The 13,491-nt window shown below is 48.3% G+C and overlaps 1 protein-coding gene across 2 annotated transcripts in view; it reads right to left on the reverse strand.

Annotated features, from left to right (window-relative positions):
- Lgals8 (galectin 8) overlaps positions 1 to 13,273 on the reverse strand; it is a 17,139-nt gene extending 3,866 nt beyond the window's left edge. Inside the window, exons 1-8 of one of the 2 annotated variants that reach the window (XM_055603920.1) lie at positions 12,661 to 13,273; positions 10,060 to 10,205; positions 7,136 to 7,224; positions 5,629 to 5,839; positions 4,073 to 4,192; positions 3,489 to 3,545; positions 2,103 to 2,129; positions 1,334 to 1,422 (exon numbers count right to left, since the gene is read on the reverse strand). In XM_055603920.1, coding sequence (XP_055459895.1) covers positions 1,334 to 1,422; positions 2,103 to 2,129; positions 3,489 to 3,545; positions 4,073 to 4,192; positions 5,629 to 5,839; positions 7,136 to 7,224; positions 10,060 to 10,101 — 635 coding nt within the window. In that variant the 5' untranslated portion in view covers positions 10,102 to 10,205; positions 12,661 to 13,273. The other variant, XM_055603921.1, reaches the window with a different exon arrangement.
- Between the last annotated feature and the right edge of the window lie 218 nt (positions 13,274 to 13,491).

Genomic DNA, 13,491 nt, shown 5'->3' on the forward strand with positions numbered 1-13,491 from the left:
TGTGTGTGTGTGTGTGTGTGTGTGTGTGTGTGTGTGTGTGTGTGTGTTACATGGGGTGACATTGGATATCTTCCAATACTGCTTTCTAACTTATTTTTTTAGAGACTCATTTTACTATTTTTAACTATGCATACATGAATATCTATGTGCATACGAGTGCAGGTGCCTGTGGAGGCCAGAGGAGGGTGTCAGATCCTCTGGAGCTGGAGTTTCCTGGGGGTTGTGAGCTCCTTGGCATTGGCGCTGGAAACTGACCTCTCCAAAGGCAGTATGTATTTTTAATCACCGAGCCAGCTCTCTGACCCCTCTGCCTTATTTTCTGAAACAAGGTCTGCCCTGTGATCCTCCTGTCTCTGCCTCCCAGTTCTGGGGTTATGGCTGCATACCACTGCATTCAGCTTTTGCACACGGACACTGCTCATCTACCTAGTGACCCATCTCCCCAGCCCCACCCCTGAAATTCTTTTTTTATTTTTAATTTTCTGAGACAGTCTCACTGTACTTCAAGCTGGCTTCCCAGAAAGTCACCTGCCTCTGCCTCACGTATGCTGGGATTGGACAGATGTGCACCATCATGGCGGACCCAGGAAAGACTGTAAAGGCAGTGTTCTGTATCACAGGAAGGAAACCTAATCTGGGGCTGACCTGGTTTAACTGGCCAGGCAGAAAGGAAGACATTGTATAGAGAGCTGTGTCCTGCATCTATCAGACTGTTGAAACAATGAAACCCCCAAAATGGGGATTTCCCAGGACTCTCGCTCGAGGAAAGGGAAACAGCACCAGGGTTAACGTGTCACCTGGAAAAATGTTTACAACTTGAAGGAGCACCTAACCAGATGAGACTGACGTCCAAATAGTAAGAGGCCAGTGGTGGTGGGGACGCGTCTTGACCGGGACTGCTTAGATGGCCAGATCCTTGGCCCTCTAAACTTTAATCTTGCCACAGGACCCTGAAGATGGACTTGAGGGGTCACTGGCTCTCTTTGTCTCTCTTCCCCTAGTGGCCATACTGACTAAATCCTTTTTCTGCTTTTCACTATTTGGCTGTTTTCATTGGCTCCTTGAGAATGGATAGCTGAACTTGGCTTCTTGGGGTATAAACTATGACCCCAAATTTGGTAACACTGTGGCTATCCTAGGCAAGAGGGGCCTCATGGACAAAAATTTCACATACCTGACCAAAAGATGCCTCAGCCAGAACTTGCCCTCAGTACTGACTCTGCCGACAGCTCTTTAGCCTTGCACTGCCATGCTCCCTCCTTTCAGAAAAGCAACGCCAACCCCACCCACATACCCCAAGCCTGTAAGGCCCTGGTACAGCAGCCAGACTGACCTTTTGGCGTTTGTATTCACTTCTCCTTTAATGACAACAGTTCGTCCAGGGCCCATGGGGGCGTTCAACCTTGCTTCAAATGGCAGGCTCTGAAAAGGAGTCACAGGCAAAATGAGCTATCTTCAGGAAAGGACCTTGGGGGAAAATTCCCAACAACATGAAGGCCGGGTTAAGAGTCTGTGAACCCCGGGAGGGCACAGACCTTTGCTTCCATCTCAGCTGGGTCCCCTGAAAAGCATGGCCTGGCTCCCATCACCCACCGAGTGGTTCTACACTACAAAACGGGATGATGGCATGGGTGGCCCCTGACACCTGCATGTGACATGCCAGCAGAGATATCAGTGCATGGGGCCTACGGTCTTCTGACTAATGGGAGCAGCAACCCACATGAGCGGTTTACGTGCTGAGAACACGTCTGTCCCAGAGAGTACAATATGAGGAGCTGTCTTGGGCTTCTCCTGGGAATGGAGGTTACGTGTTGTGGCTAATTTAAAATGTCACACAGGGTTCAACTGTTGGCTCTTCAGAATAGCTGGCTCTCCCAAAATAGCTGGGAGGTAGGATTTTTGCGTGAGTGACAGTTGAGCCTACGCTCTTGGTGTGGATGGTTCCGGGTACAATTTTAGAATGTCTCCTCTATTATGAGGTTACAGGAAATTGTTCTACAATAAAGTGTGGAGAGAATGTAGCTGCCTTCAAGTTTCAGCTGTTCATGCTCTGGGTTGCGTTTAAAGATGTCCCACACATAATAACCAATGAAAGTACTCACCAACTGGGCCTTGGCAGACTTTTGTATCTGGTGGAAGAGAAAGGGAAAGTAAGAACCACCTAGTGGGCAGGCTGACAGGTTTGCAAAGGAGCAGCCTGCTGTGGCTTCATGTATCAGTGCCCTCTCTGCCTTGGCGAGGGGCTTGCCATGCACGTATGTAAGAGCCAGGCATGGGAGCTGTACATAGGCACTGCGCTTGGAGCTTAAGAAGAGCAGTGTGGTCCAGCATCCTTCTTTGTGTGAATACTTTATCATCCATGAGTTTACATGTGAGCTCCAGGCATAACTTACTTGTCTCCACCAAGAACTCTCCAAACACTGACGTGCTCTCCTGCCTACGGGCATGGATATGCAGGCTGGGGTAAGGCCTTGCTTTCTTAGCAACAGTAAAGTGTCAATTGTAAAACTGCTCTTGTTGTCTCAGAGAGCAGAGAGTTCGTTTGCAGTCCACCTGATGCCCGGTATTTCCAGATGCTTCATGCCAGTACCTCTTGACAAGCCAGGGAGACAGGGTGCTTTTTAGACGACACAGAGTGGTGGTCATTTAAACTGATGGGCTACATGTCAACAAAGACAGTGCCCAACACCAGGAAGCAGTAAATCTTGGCTCTTCACTGCTTCTGTCCTGACCTCACATTAGAAGCCTATGGGAAGTGGGGGAGATAGCTCAGGAGGTAAGGTGTGGATATGCACCCATGTGAAAGCCAGGCGTGAGGGTTGAACATCTGGAACTCCAGCACTGGAGAGGTAGAGAAAGGAGAATCTGTAGGGCTGCCTGACCAGCCACTTTAGCCAATGGATGAGTTCCAGGCTCAGTGAGAGACCCAGTCTCGAGAAAATAAGGTGTCAGAGTTGAGGAGATGGTCCAGAGGCTAAGCACTTGCGGCCAGACATGAGGACTTAGCACCCACATATATGCTGGGCAGGCATGGAGGCCTGCCTGTGATCCTCACACACGACAGACCTCTAGAACAAGATGGCTACTCAGACTAGCTGAGTTGGCAAGCTCCTGGCTCAGCTGAGAGCCTCTGCCTCAAAGGTGGTGCACAATTAAGGACGACATCCGATGTCTACTTCTGGCTTTCACGCACATGTGCCAACATACATGTGAATATGTGTGTACATATTACATATACTACAGATATATACATGCAAAAACAAATTTTTAAAAAGATGTAGGGCAATTGATAAAGACCTCCAGAACTGACTTCTGGCTTCCACACACATGCACACACACACGTACCTGCACACACATGAAGGCATACAGAAAATAACTGAAGAAGAATGAGGAGGAGGAAGAGGAGGAAGATGGGAAGGAAGAGGAGCCTTCCTTCTACTGATGATAACTAGGAAAAAGTTTAAACTTCTGGTTTGTAGAATATTTACATTTTGTCTGCTTATGCTTCTCAGTCCCATAGTAGATGGTTCCATACTCTGTAAATCCTGCAAAAAGATCATGGATTAGTTTCAGCATACATCAGAATAGATTTTCTAGAGACTATTCACAACAAAAATGATCAGTGCCGCTGAGCATGAAAAATGATTGAGAATATGCTAAAAAAAAAAAAAATGCACTGGGTTCCCCTAAGTCATCAAGAGCATGTGAGAACAAGATCTAATGTTCCTAAGAACATGAGCAGCTGGGCACAGCTGTTGAAAGTACAAACTGTTCACATCATTGGGAACAAGCTAGCAGCGTCCAAGAAACTTAAATTCAAATACTTCAAAAACTGTCTTGCAGAATTCATGCCCATGGACAGGGATACACACTAACCAGCTAAAAAGGTATTCACTTTGGTAGGATCACTCTAGATTTGAGATCCCACAAACAACAAAAGCCTGATTAGTGAGCAGGATCCCAGCTGGTGTGAGATATTTGTATTACTTTTTATCTAAATAGAAGATGACAAAATTTCTCCTGTTTGTGAGCACTCCCAGAGGCCGCCGGGGCCGTGGGGAAGGGTTCTCACCGAGCTGAAGCTGAACCCAATGGAGTGAATGTTCACTTTGCCATAGATGCCGAGTGTGTCTATCTTCTCCGGGCCAATTCTGTGGGCGTAGAGCAGCGTGTGCTTTCCATTCACAGCCACCTGGAGAGACACGGACCACAGTGCCTCAGAGCACACGAATACCTCAACTCCGTATCCAGACATCAGCGGCTCCTCATGGGCAGGGAGTGGAGCCGTGGTAGGTCACTTGCCGGCAGAGTGAGGCCCCAGGTTTCATTGCCAACAACACAAAAATAAGTGAGTGAGTGAGTGACTGAATGAATGAATCAGATGTTTCCTCAGGTTCATTTCTCCCATGAGTCTCTGATCACACTATAGCTGAAAGTAGCAACCACATTAGCAGAAATCCTGAACTTTTTCAGTCCTGTCTGATTAAATGCCTGGGTTGTCTCTCCAGGCACATACATTTGGAAATATGTATCTGTCTGTGTGTGACAACCATGCTCAAGGCCCAAGAGCCATGCATTCGGTCTGGAATCCTGGGATGCAGGTTAGCTTTGCCTACGGGCTGCCTCAACCTCCTTTCAGGGCTGCACTCTGACAGAGCCCTTCTACATCAAGGGACAAGTATGTGCCAAGCTCATTAAGTGAAAGCACATAGCAGCTCGGTGGTGATGGTGGCGGCTCGGTGGCGGCGCATATCTTTAATCCCAGCACCCGGGAGGCAGAGACAGGTGGATCTCTGGGTTCAAGGCCAGCCCAATCTACAGAGTAAGTTCAGGACAGCTAGAACCTCACAGAGAAGCTTTGTCTCCAAACAAACAAACAAACAGACAGAAACCCCAAAGCCCACGGTGAGCTTTCTGACTTATCTGAGAATTCTTATCTCAAGGTTGGAACAGCCCCACTCGGTAGACTACAGTTGTACTGTGAGTCCTCTACACACTGCCTCCAAACGCCAGGTGGTATGTCGGGAGACGTCAGTAGGGCTTCTCAAGGAGGTTTAAAAATCCCCATATGCAACAAACCCAGGGCAACATGGCAGGTGCAGCCATCCTGACCAAGACTGAAGGCCAGAGGAAAGCCAACTGAGGAGCAGAGAGGACTCCAGTGAGCAACATCCCACTAGGACCTAGAACCAAAGTATGCACCCGCTCCTGGAGACGCAGGATCTCTGGTTTGTAAAGCTGTAGGCCCTCTATGGGTTTGAGGCTTGGCACTCACAGGAGCCTCTGCAGCTGCTGCAGCTCCAGGAAGTCACCGGCTATGTTCACAAGGTCCCCCGGGGCCCTACAGCACTAGTCTGCCGTGTGGGCCTGGGCATGCCCCTTGGAGGTGCACCCTGGCACCAACAGGCTGCTCCTCACGCAGATTTCCCCACGCTTCAGGTGGGGTTTTGTTAGTCATCCCCCTACCAGTGACAGGGTGCTGGTCCATCCAGCTCTTGGCCCTCCTGGAGGAAGGAAGACCGAAGCAGGTGTATTTGTTCTGGATCTGTGTTTCCATCTGAAGCCTGCAGGAGCTTCCGTGACGCTGCCATGCTTGCGCGCGCACTCTCTCCCTCTCTCGGCACCTACCTGGAATTTGTTCTTTAGCACCATGATCACGATCTCAAAGGACTTTTCTTTTCTGAAGGGCATGTCGTGGGTGATCTCCTCCCAGCCCCATTTCTCATTTATCAGCGTGTTACAGACAATGCAGTTGGACCTTTTGAAGCGAGGGTTAAAGTGGAAGGCCACGTCGGCCCTCGGCTTCAGACTGTTGCCCTGCTGCAAGTCCACCTGGAATCTGGGCAAGGGCAAAGCAGAACCACGTGAGCCTGCGAAGGGGAGCCATGACGGGCCCCGCCCCCCCAGCTCCCCTTCCTTCATCGACAGGACCTACAGAGCAGCCTGCCCGTCTTCCTTTCCTCCTTCCTCAGAAACAGAGGCCCCACAGCCTGAGCTGAACTCTACAGGCTCAGCTCATAAGACCCTCCCTCTCCTGCCTGTCCCGGATGCCAGGCCTGGTTGTGTGGGCACAAATCTGCTGATGAACAGAAGGCCAGTGCCCGGGAGCCTCCGGGTCTGGGATTCTGTTCAAGTAAGCTACACCTGAGCTTTACCCACTCCTGTTCCACACCTCCCCGCCTGCTGCTCACACACCTCCAGCCTTTCAAAGCACGGAAGTGACGCTGCCTCTCTGGCTGAGGGTCCTGATCATGAGGCCTGCCTCTAGGTGTATATACAAGTCACAGACTGACGTGCAGAACTGACTATAAAGATCAGGAGTCTCCGTGAGATCGTTTCCACACCTTAAAGGTGTCGGCCACTCAGAACTGAGCCTAGCTCTGACTGACATGACCTTTGATGGACGGCATTTAAGGTGCGTGTGCCTGTGAGGACATTTTCCAGAGAGGTCTGACTGAGGAGGGAAGACCAACCCTGACTGCGGACAGGACCGTCCAAAAACTAGAGTTCCTGACTGAATACAAAAGAGAAGAGGAGAAAGTGAGCTGAGCCCCGGCCATTCATCTTTCTGGGGACACAATGTGATCAAGATCCTGCCACCAGAGTAGAGTTGCTCTTCCTGCCAAACCTTTCCCCCACGAGGATGGATTGTACCCTCAAATCATTAGTAACAAGGAAAGTACCCAACATACCCTGAGTTTACACCCAAAGCAGACACTCAGAGAAGCCACCAAGACTGTCTTGAGAGACACTGTGACCGTGCTGAGACTGTACCAAGATATCCTATTAATAAGACTTACAGGAATGATATAAAAAAAAAAAAATTCCAGGAACCAGCTGGGTATGGTAGCAACGCCTTTAATCCCAGCACTCAGGAGGCAGAGGCAAGCAGATCTCTGTAAGTTTGAGGCCAGCCTGGTCTACAAAGTGAGTTCCAGCTGGAAGTGAGTTCTGTCTCAAAACAAAATAAGAAAAACAAAACAAAACAACAACAACAACAACAAAAAACCTTCCAGTAACCTTCACCCCATTACTCTTTCTCCTCATGCCTCAGCAGGGCTGCTAGCGAAGCAAAGCAGGCCTCAGAGAATCAAAATGGCCTCTCCACAGTCGCAGAGAGACACAGTGATCTTACCTGTCCACGTCATTAGGAATATGCCCCCGGATTACAATCAGAGAGCCAGGCTTCAGCTCCTCAGCAATGGTTCCGACATAGGGGACAGTCTAAGGGAAAGAAATACACAAGTGTATTTTCAGGAACAAAGCAATTGTGACCAACCTTGGTGACAAACGGAGACTAAGAAGAGAAGACCTTGACCTTCTGACTCTGCCTCCCTGGTACTTATTACTGGCAGTCACCGTGCCCAGCTCACAACTCATACTTAAGAAGTTGAACGGAGATGACTGATACTGAAGAGATTAAGCAAATGAGAGTGAGGCAGAGTGCTGCCCCTACCTGAGGCCTATAGTTGGGTCTCCAAGGAGGCACTTATTGCCTCAAGCAACAGGATACCTGCAGCTCCTCAAGCCTGTGGACTCAAGCCTGTAATCCCAGCACTCAGGGAGCCAGAAGCAAGCGGATCTCTGTGAGTTCAAGGCCGGCCTCGTCTACAAAAATGAGTCCACAACAGCCAGGGCTACACAGAAAAACATTGTCTTGAAAAAATAAAAACCCCAGACTCTTCAGTTTCCCCAGCAGACAGCTCCACATGAGTGTCCCACTGGAGGACCTCAGAGACCTTGAATCATGTGCTGCCCCTCCTCAGGTAGATGCCTCTTCCTCAGGAAACAGCTGCTCCTTGTGCTCTGGCTGCAGCCACTCAACAGCCAGAAGCACAGCCCTGCACTGGTGACTCACAGGTGGGGCCAGAAGGAGCCATTCCTCAGATCCGGCTGGGATTCATGTTGACAAATGGTTTACTAATGAGGAGTAACAGCCGAGCCAAACTCGAGTCTACGAATCTCTTGGCCAGCCTGAAGTCAAGAGTGGCTTAAGCTCTACACAAGTCAGGTGTGACAGCTCAACTCACATGTGGGAAGCTGAGGCAAAAAGACGGATGTAAGGTGGAGGCTAGCCTGGGCTACAAAGTGAGGCACCTGCTCTCATCTCAACCAAACCAAAGCAAGAGTGCCAAAGAGAACAGCAGCTACGAAACCTGTGGGAGATAATAAGAAGTGTCCATAGGTTCCCCTTGACAGTGAATCTGCTATAGAATGCAGGCAATGCCTTCCAAATTACTCAGTTTGAATGGAGAACAATGACTCTGGCTTTTAATTTTTCTACTTCTTCCAGTGGAACTACTGAAAGAACTATTCCAAGTTTAAAAAAAAAAAAAAGACACCACCGGGTATAATGTGTACTTTATCTGTTCCAAGGAGTGTGAACACGGACAGGGCGTGCACCTGTTTGGCCCAAGAACACTACAACATTAATGAGGTCAAAATAAAATGCTCACAGTTCTTGTTTTCATCTTACCAAGTACAGAAAAAAAATCACATGCACATACACTCACAAACACACGCACTCACCACACACACACAGACACAGACACACACATACACACACACACACACACACACACACGTCTAGTCTTGTTGGATGTTTTTAGTTACAACATAGAATCACTTTAAATGTCTTCACTGGTGTCAAATTTTATAAACCTTCCCTTGTAAGCCCATCACCTCATGAGGCTATTTCTCCCCAAAATTCAGTTTGTTTGACATGGTTGTTAAACCTTTTTCTTTCACTACAGCACTGAAGGTTAGGCAGATTACAGCTAACATGTCCCCAACACACACAACTGGTTTAGCACCTCACTTACATGACCTTTGCCATTTTTACTGCCCAAGAGTTTCCTGGGGGTCACCAAAAACCAGTGACCTTATGCCGGGCCTCTCTCCACACTGTGGCAGGAAAAGGAAATCAGGCATTTCTACAGAGTCTCATCAGCACAGAAAACCAAAGCAGGCTCTTCACGGGTTTTCAGAAAGACCAGGATGTTGACTGCATTTTCCAGCAGTTAGTCAGAGACTCGTAACAACAGCCTCAACTGACAACATGCTGTGTGGGCTCCTCACCACTGGGCTTTTCCCTGCTTCACTACCAAGCGGTGTTAGAAAAATAGAGGGGAAGCCTGAGGCATTAACTTCCTGTGGACAGGTCTCATTTCAAAAACACTGCAGAAAGCCAGGTGTGGTGAAACACACCAGTCTGTAATCCCTGGACTGGGGCTGAGGCAGGAGGATTTCAAATTTGAGGTCAGACTGGACTACACAGCAATGCCTTATCGCAAAACAAACAAACAAACAAATCTAACAAATGAATGGTCAGTGAAGGGGTAGATGGACGGTGTGGCTTAGTGATAGAATACACCCAAATCATGAAGCTAGACAGACAGACAGATATTTGAAAGAAGGAAAAAAAGAAGGAAGGAAGAAAAGAAGGAAGGAAGATAATAAGATAGAAAGCCAGTAAGATAGCTCAGCAGGTAGAGGTGCCTGCTGCCCAATCTGACTACCTTAGTTTAACTTTGGGACACAAATGGTAGGATAGAAGAACTTCCCAAAAGTTACCCCCAGAATTTTCCTTCACATGTGAGTTGTGGCCTCAAGGTATAGGCACATATGCGCGTGAGCACACACGCACGCACACACACACACACACACACACACACACACACACGACCCCATACACACAGTAAATAAAAGTAAATCATGAAGTTTTGTAAAAAGAAGGAAAAACTATGCATGTAGAATAAGAAATCCATTTTCCTTTAAAAGCTGTGTTTTAGGGTCTGAGCCACACTACCCGCCTATGACCCTCAAATTCTCTGTTCCAGCATTCTCATCGTTTTGTACTGTCATTGTTTCCCCCTCCATCTGAGAACAAGACCCACCTACTTTCAGGAGCACCCATCACAGAATCAGTCTCTTAGTGGGAATATCATACGTGCTAACTAAATTGTGTTCATGCCTGGTCCTACTGGATGATTAGAACTTGAGTGCATCTGCTATCAATCCTACTATAAGAAAAAAAAAAAAAAGCCAAAATTCTGTTACCGGGTTATAGATGATATTTTGCAGATTGTTTAAGGACAACATGTTTCTTTTCCAACTTATTATTGAGATTGTTGATTGGCGTCTCTCTTCTGTATATAAGGCTTTACCCACGTTTCATTTAAAGATTACTCAAACTGAAACTTGCCCTGTGTAAAAGCAAGAAAGAAAATCAAGCTGAACAATTTTTCTTCACATCAAACTTTCATATGCAAATTATATTACTTTACTGATAGTTAACAAATAACAGGATGTTAGTATAACCAAAGACCTACCCTACATTCTTTTTGTTTTGTTTTATTTTTCGAGACCAGGGTTTCTCTGTGTAGCACTGGCTGTCCTGGACTCACTTTGTATATCAGGCTGGCCTTGAACCCACAGAAATTTGAATGCCTTTTCCTCCTGAGTGCTGGTATTAAAGGCGTGTGCCACCACCGCTCAGACTCTGCATTCTTAATAACATATTTATCCACGAAAAAATTTAAATTATTAGTGCAGGAAATATTTTTCAAAAACACAAGCAGGAAATTACATGGGCTTTATTATTAAAAATACTAAAATTGCAACTGTGTTGGCACACAGCTGGAATTCAGAAAGCCACTTGGGAAACTGAGACCGGAATTGGATTGGATGCTAGCCTATGTGAGTTAGCAAGACCCTGTGTGGCAGCCTGAATAAAAACAGCTTCCATAGGCTCAAATATCTGAACGCCTGGTCACCAACCAGGGGCACTATTTGAAAAAAAATAAGAGGTGTGGCCTTGCTAGAAAATGCGTGTCACTGGAGGTGGACTTTGAGATTTCAGACGTCCCTCTCAGGGCCAGAGCGTCTGCCTTCCTGCTGCCTATGGACTGGGATGCAGAGCCTTCGGCTCCTTCTCCACCATGTCTGCCTGCATGCTGCCAGGCTCCTCACTGTGATGACAATGAACTTAAACCTCTGAAACTAGAAGCGAGCTCCAATTAAATGCTTTCCTTTGTCAGTGTCGCTGTGGCCACGGTGTATCTTCACGGCAATACAATAAAGACTAAGACATCTTGTCTCAAAATGTTTTTGTGTTGTTGTTATTGTTTTTCCAGACAGGGTTTCTCTGTGCAGCCCTGGCTGTCCTCAGGAGCGCCATCTGTAGACCAGGCTAGCCTCAAACTCACAAAGACCCTCCCCTCTCCCCTGCCTCTGCCTCGGGAGCACTGGAATTGAAACTGTGCGCCACCACCATCTGGCTCAAAATAATTTTTAAGGGCTAAGGGCATGGAGATGGTGCCTAGTGTGAATGAGGCCCCTGGGTTCTAGCCCAGCACTGCAAAACCAAACAAACCAAAAGCCACTAAAACACAAGCTAGGAGATCCGTGGTCATTTACACTGTGTTCAGTATGCCTGGAACCGTGGCTCCAATCCTCAACACCAAAATAAAAAGAAAAAAAAAGAAAAGAAAACGGTGGGGAAAGGATTCGGGGTGTGGTTCAGTGTACAGGGCTTATCTAACATGCTCAAGGTCCTAGGTTCAGTCCGGAACACAAAACCCTAACCTAAAACAATGGCAAATACCACTCAAATAGTGCTATGAAACAATGAGAATATTCATTTAAACTTTTCCTATTTGTAGAACAAGTAGGAATCACACCCTACGATCACACTGAGGCTTACACTAGCTTAAGTTGTGGGAAACAGCTCAGTATGCGTTAGCAGTTATTAACAGAAAACACTGCTCTTCTTCCGCCAGCCAAATTAAGTCGGGGGGGGGGGAGTACAGCCACCCCCCTCCGAATACTAGATGCAATGTTCTGCATCAGCCCCATTCTGAAAGACAAGTGTGATGTATTTGCTACCTCTAGGTCTGATGACTCAAACCAAGCCAGAAAATGAAACTAGAGTTTTTTGCAGTTTACTTCCTACTGTTCTGTCACGCTGTGAGACAACAGGCACTCGCCCAATCTGTCCATTTTTACCGGGAAAAGAAAAACTGCATCTCTCTTGGTTACACCCCTTAAGACAACCCTAGACCCTCCAATCTAGTATTTATCATTAACTTTCATTTTATTCAAAACCTTTGAACCTTTAGTTCTGCTCCGTGCGATTCTGGAAGCACGAACCAGAGCAAAAAGGAGACAAGAATTGCCATCACCACATCCATAATTGATTTCTTGTCCAGAGAGAGAGATCAAGATGGCCCGGGCTGGCATTCAATAGCTAGTCTCCTAAGTCTCCAGGCTGGTCTCACCACCACCACAGCCACAACAAGCCATGGCAGAGAACTTGCGTCTCCCCGTGTCCAACACTGAGGTCGAACGACACAGCATTCTGAAGTGCGTGACTGGGATCATGGAGTGTGAGGGAGCTGTCAATCAGCTGCCCCGGGGCCTGCCATTCTTGAAACCAAGGTGATGGTCGCCCCTTCCCTGGCAGGGAATGGAGACCACCGCCGGGGAGCTGCTGCGTGCGGAGGCTTCGCTTCATCACACTCCGGTCCGAGGACAAGACACAACCCACCACAACCCATCCCGGTACCCGGTGCCTGGTGACCCGTGCGACGTCGCGATGGCGTGGTCGTGGTCTAACAGTGACGTCCCGATGCCCCCGAGCCTGGAGTCGCCCGGACTCACCCCAGCACCGCGGTGGTAGACGCTGCTCTCAGACGTATGTCCCTTGCGGGACGCCGTCCCAGGTTCTCGATCGGCTACAGGCCGAGGGCGGGGTCAGTGCGCAGCCGTTTCCAAGCGACGGGACCGCAGAGGCGGGGCGTCCGAGCGCTGCGAGCTAAGGCTACCGGCCCTTCCTGTCATCAGTGCAGGCCACTGGCTGGCTGCCGGAGTTGGGTGTCTGGGTAGGTTCAGGGCTGGGGTGTGGCTCACCTATCGTGCTGGAACGCCCCAGGTTGACTTCCACCCAGCTCTGCACGAACTGGTCCGGGTATACGCCTGTAACCCCAGACCTTTCGAGGTTGGGGGCACGAGGATCATACATGCAAGGCCATCATGGAGACCTTAACGGAGAGAGCCTAGGGGGTTCTGGGTCACCCTGGGACAGACACCCTATCTTAAGGGTGACAAAAATGCACTTAAAGAGTAATTGTGGGCGGAGGTGGCTGGAGCCGGGGCCCTCCCGTTTATGGCTTCTCGGGTCAGAGCTGAACAATGCTGTGAGCCAATCGAATTTAGCAGTCGCTCCTTCTTTTGCCTGTAGCTCTTTAGTCCCAGGAGGAAACCCCACCCTTTGAGCTGGTCACCCACGTCAACACTGGGAGACTTGCCAGTTATTCTGCGCTGGGTGGGACTCTTTGCTGAGTGGGACCCTTTCTTAGGAAACAGTTTAGATAGTGCGGTGCTCGACTCTGAGCAGAATAGATGGTCAATAAACATTTAACTGCACTGTCATGGGCCTGCGCTGCTGACAGTTTGGCCTGGTTTGTAAAAAAAAAAAAAAAAAAAAAAAAA

The sequence above is a fragment of the Psammomys obesus genome, unplaced genomic scaffold (genome assembly GCF_907164565.1).
Source record: "Psammomys obesus unplaced genomic scaffold, mPsaObe1.curated_primary_1811, whole genome shotgun sequence".
NCBI lineage: Eukaryota > Metazoa > Chordata > Mammalia > Rodentia > Muridae > Psammomys > Psammomys obesus.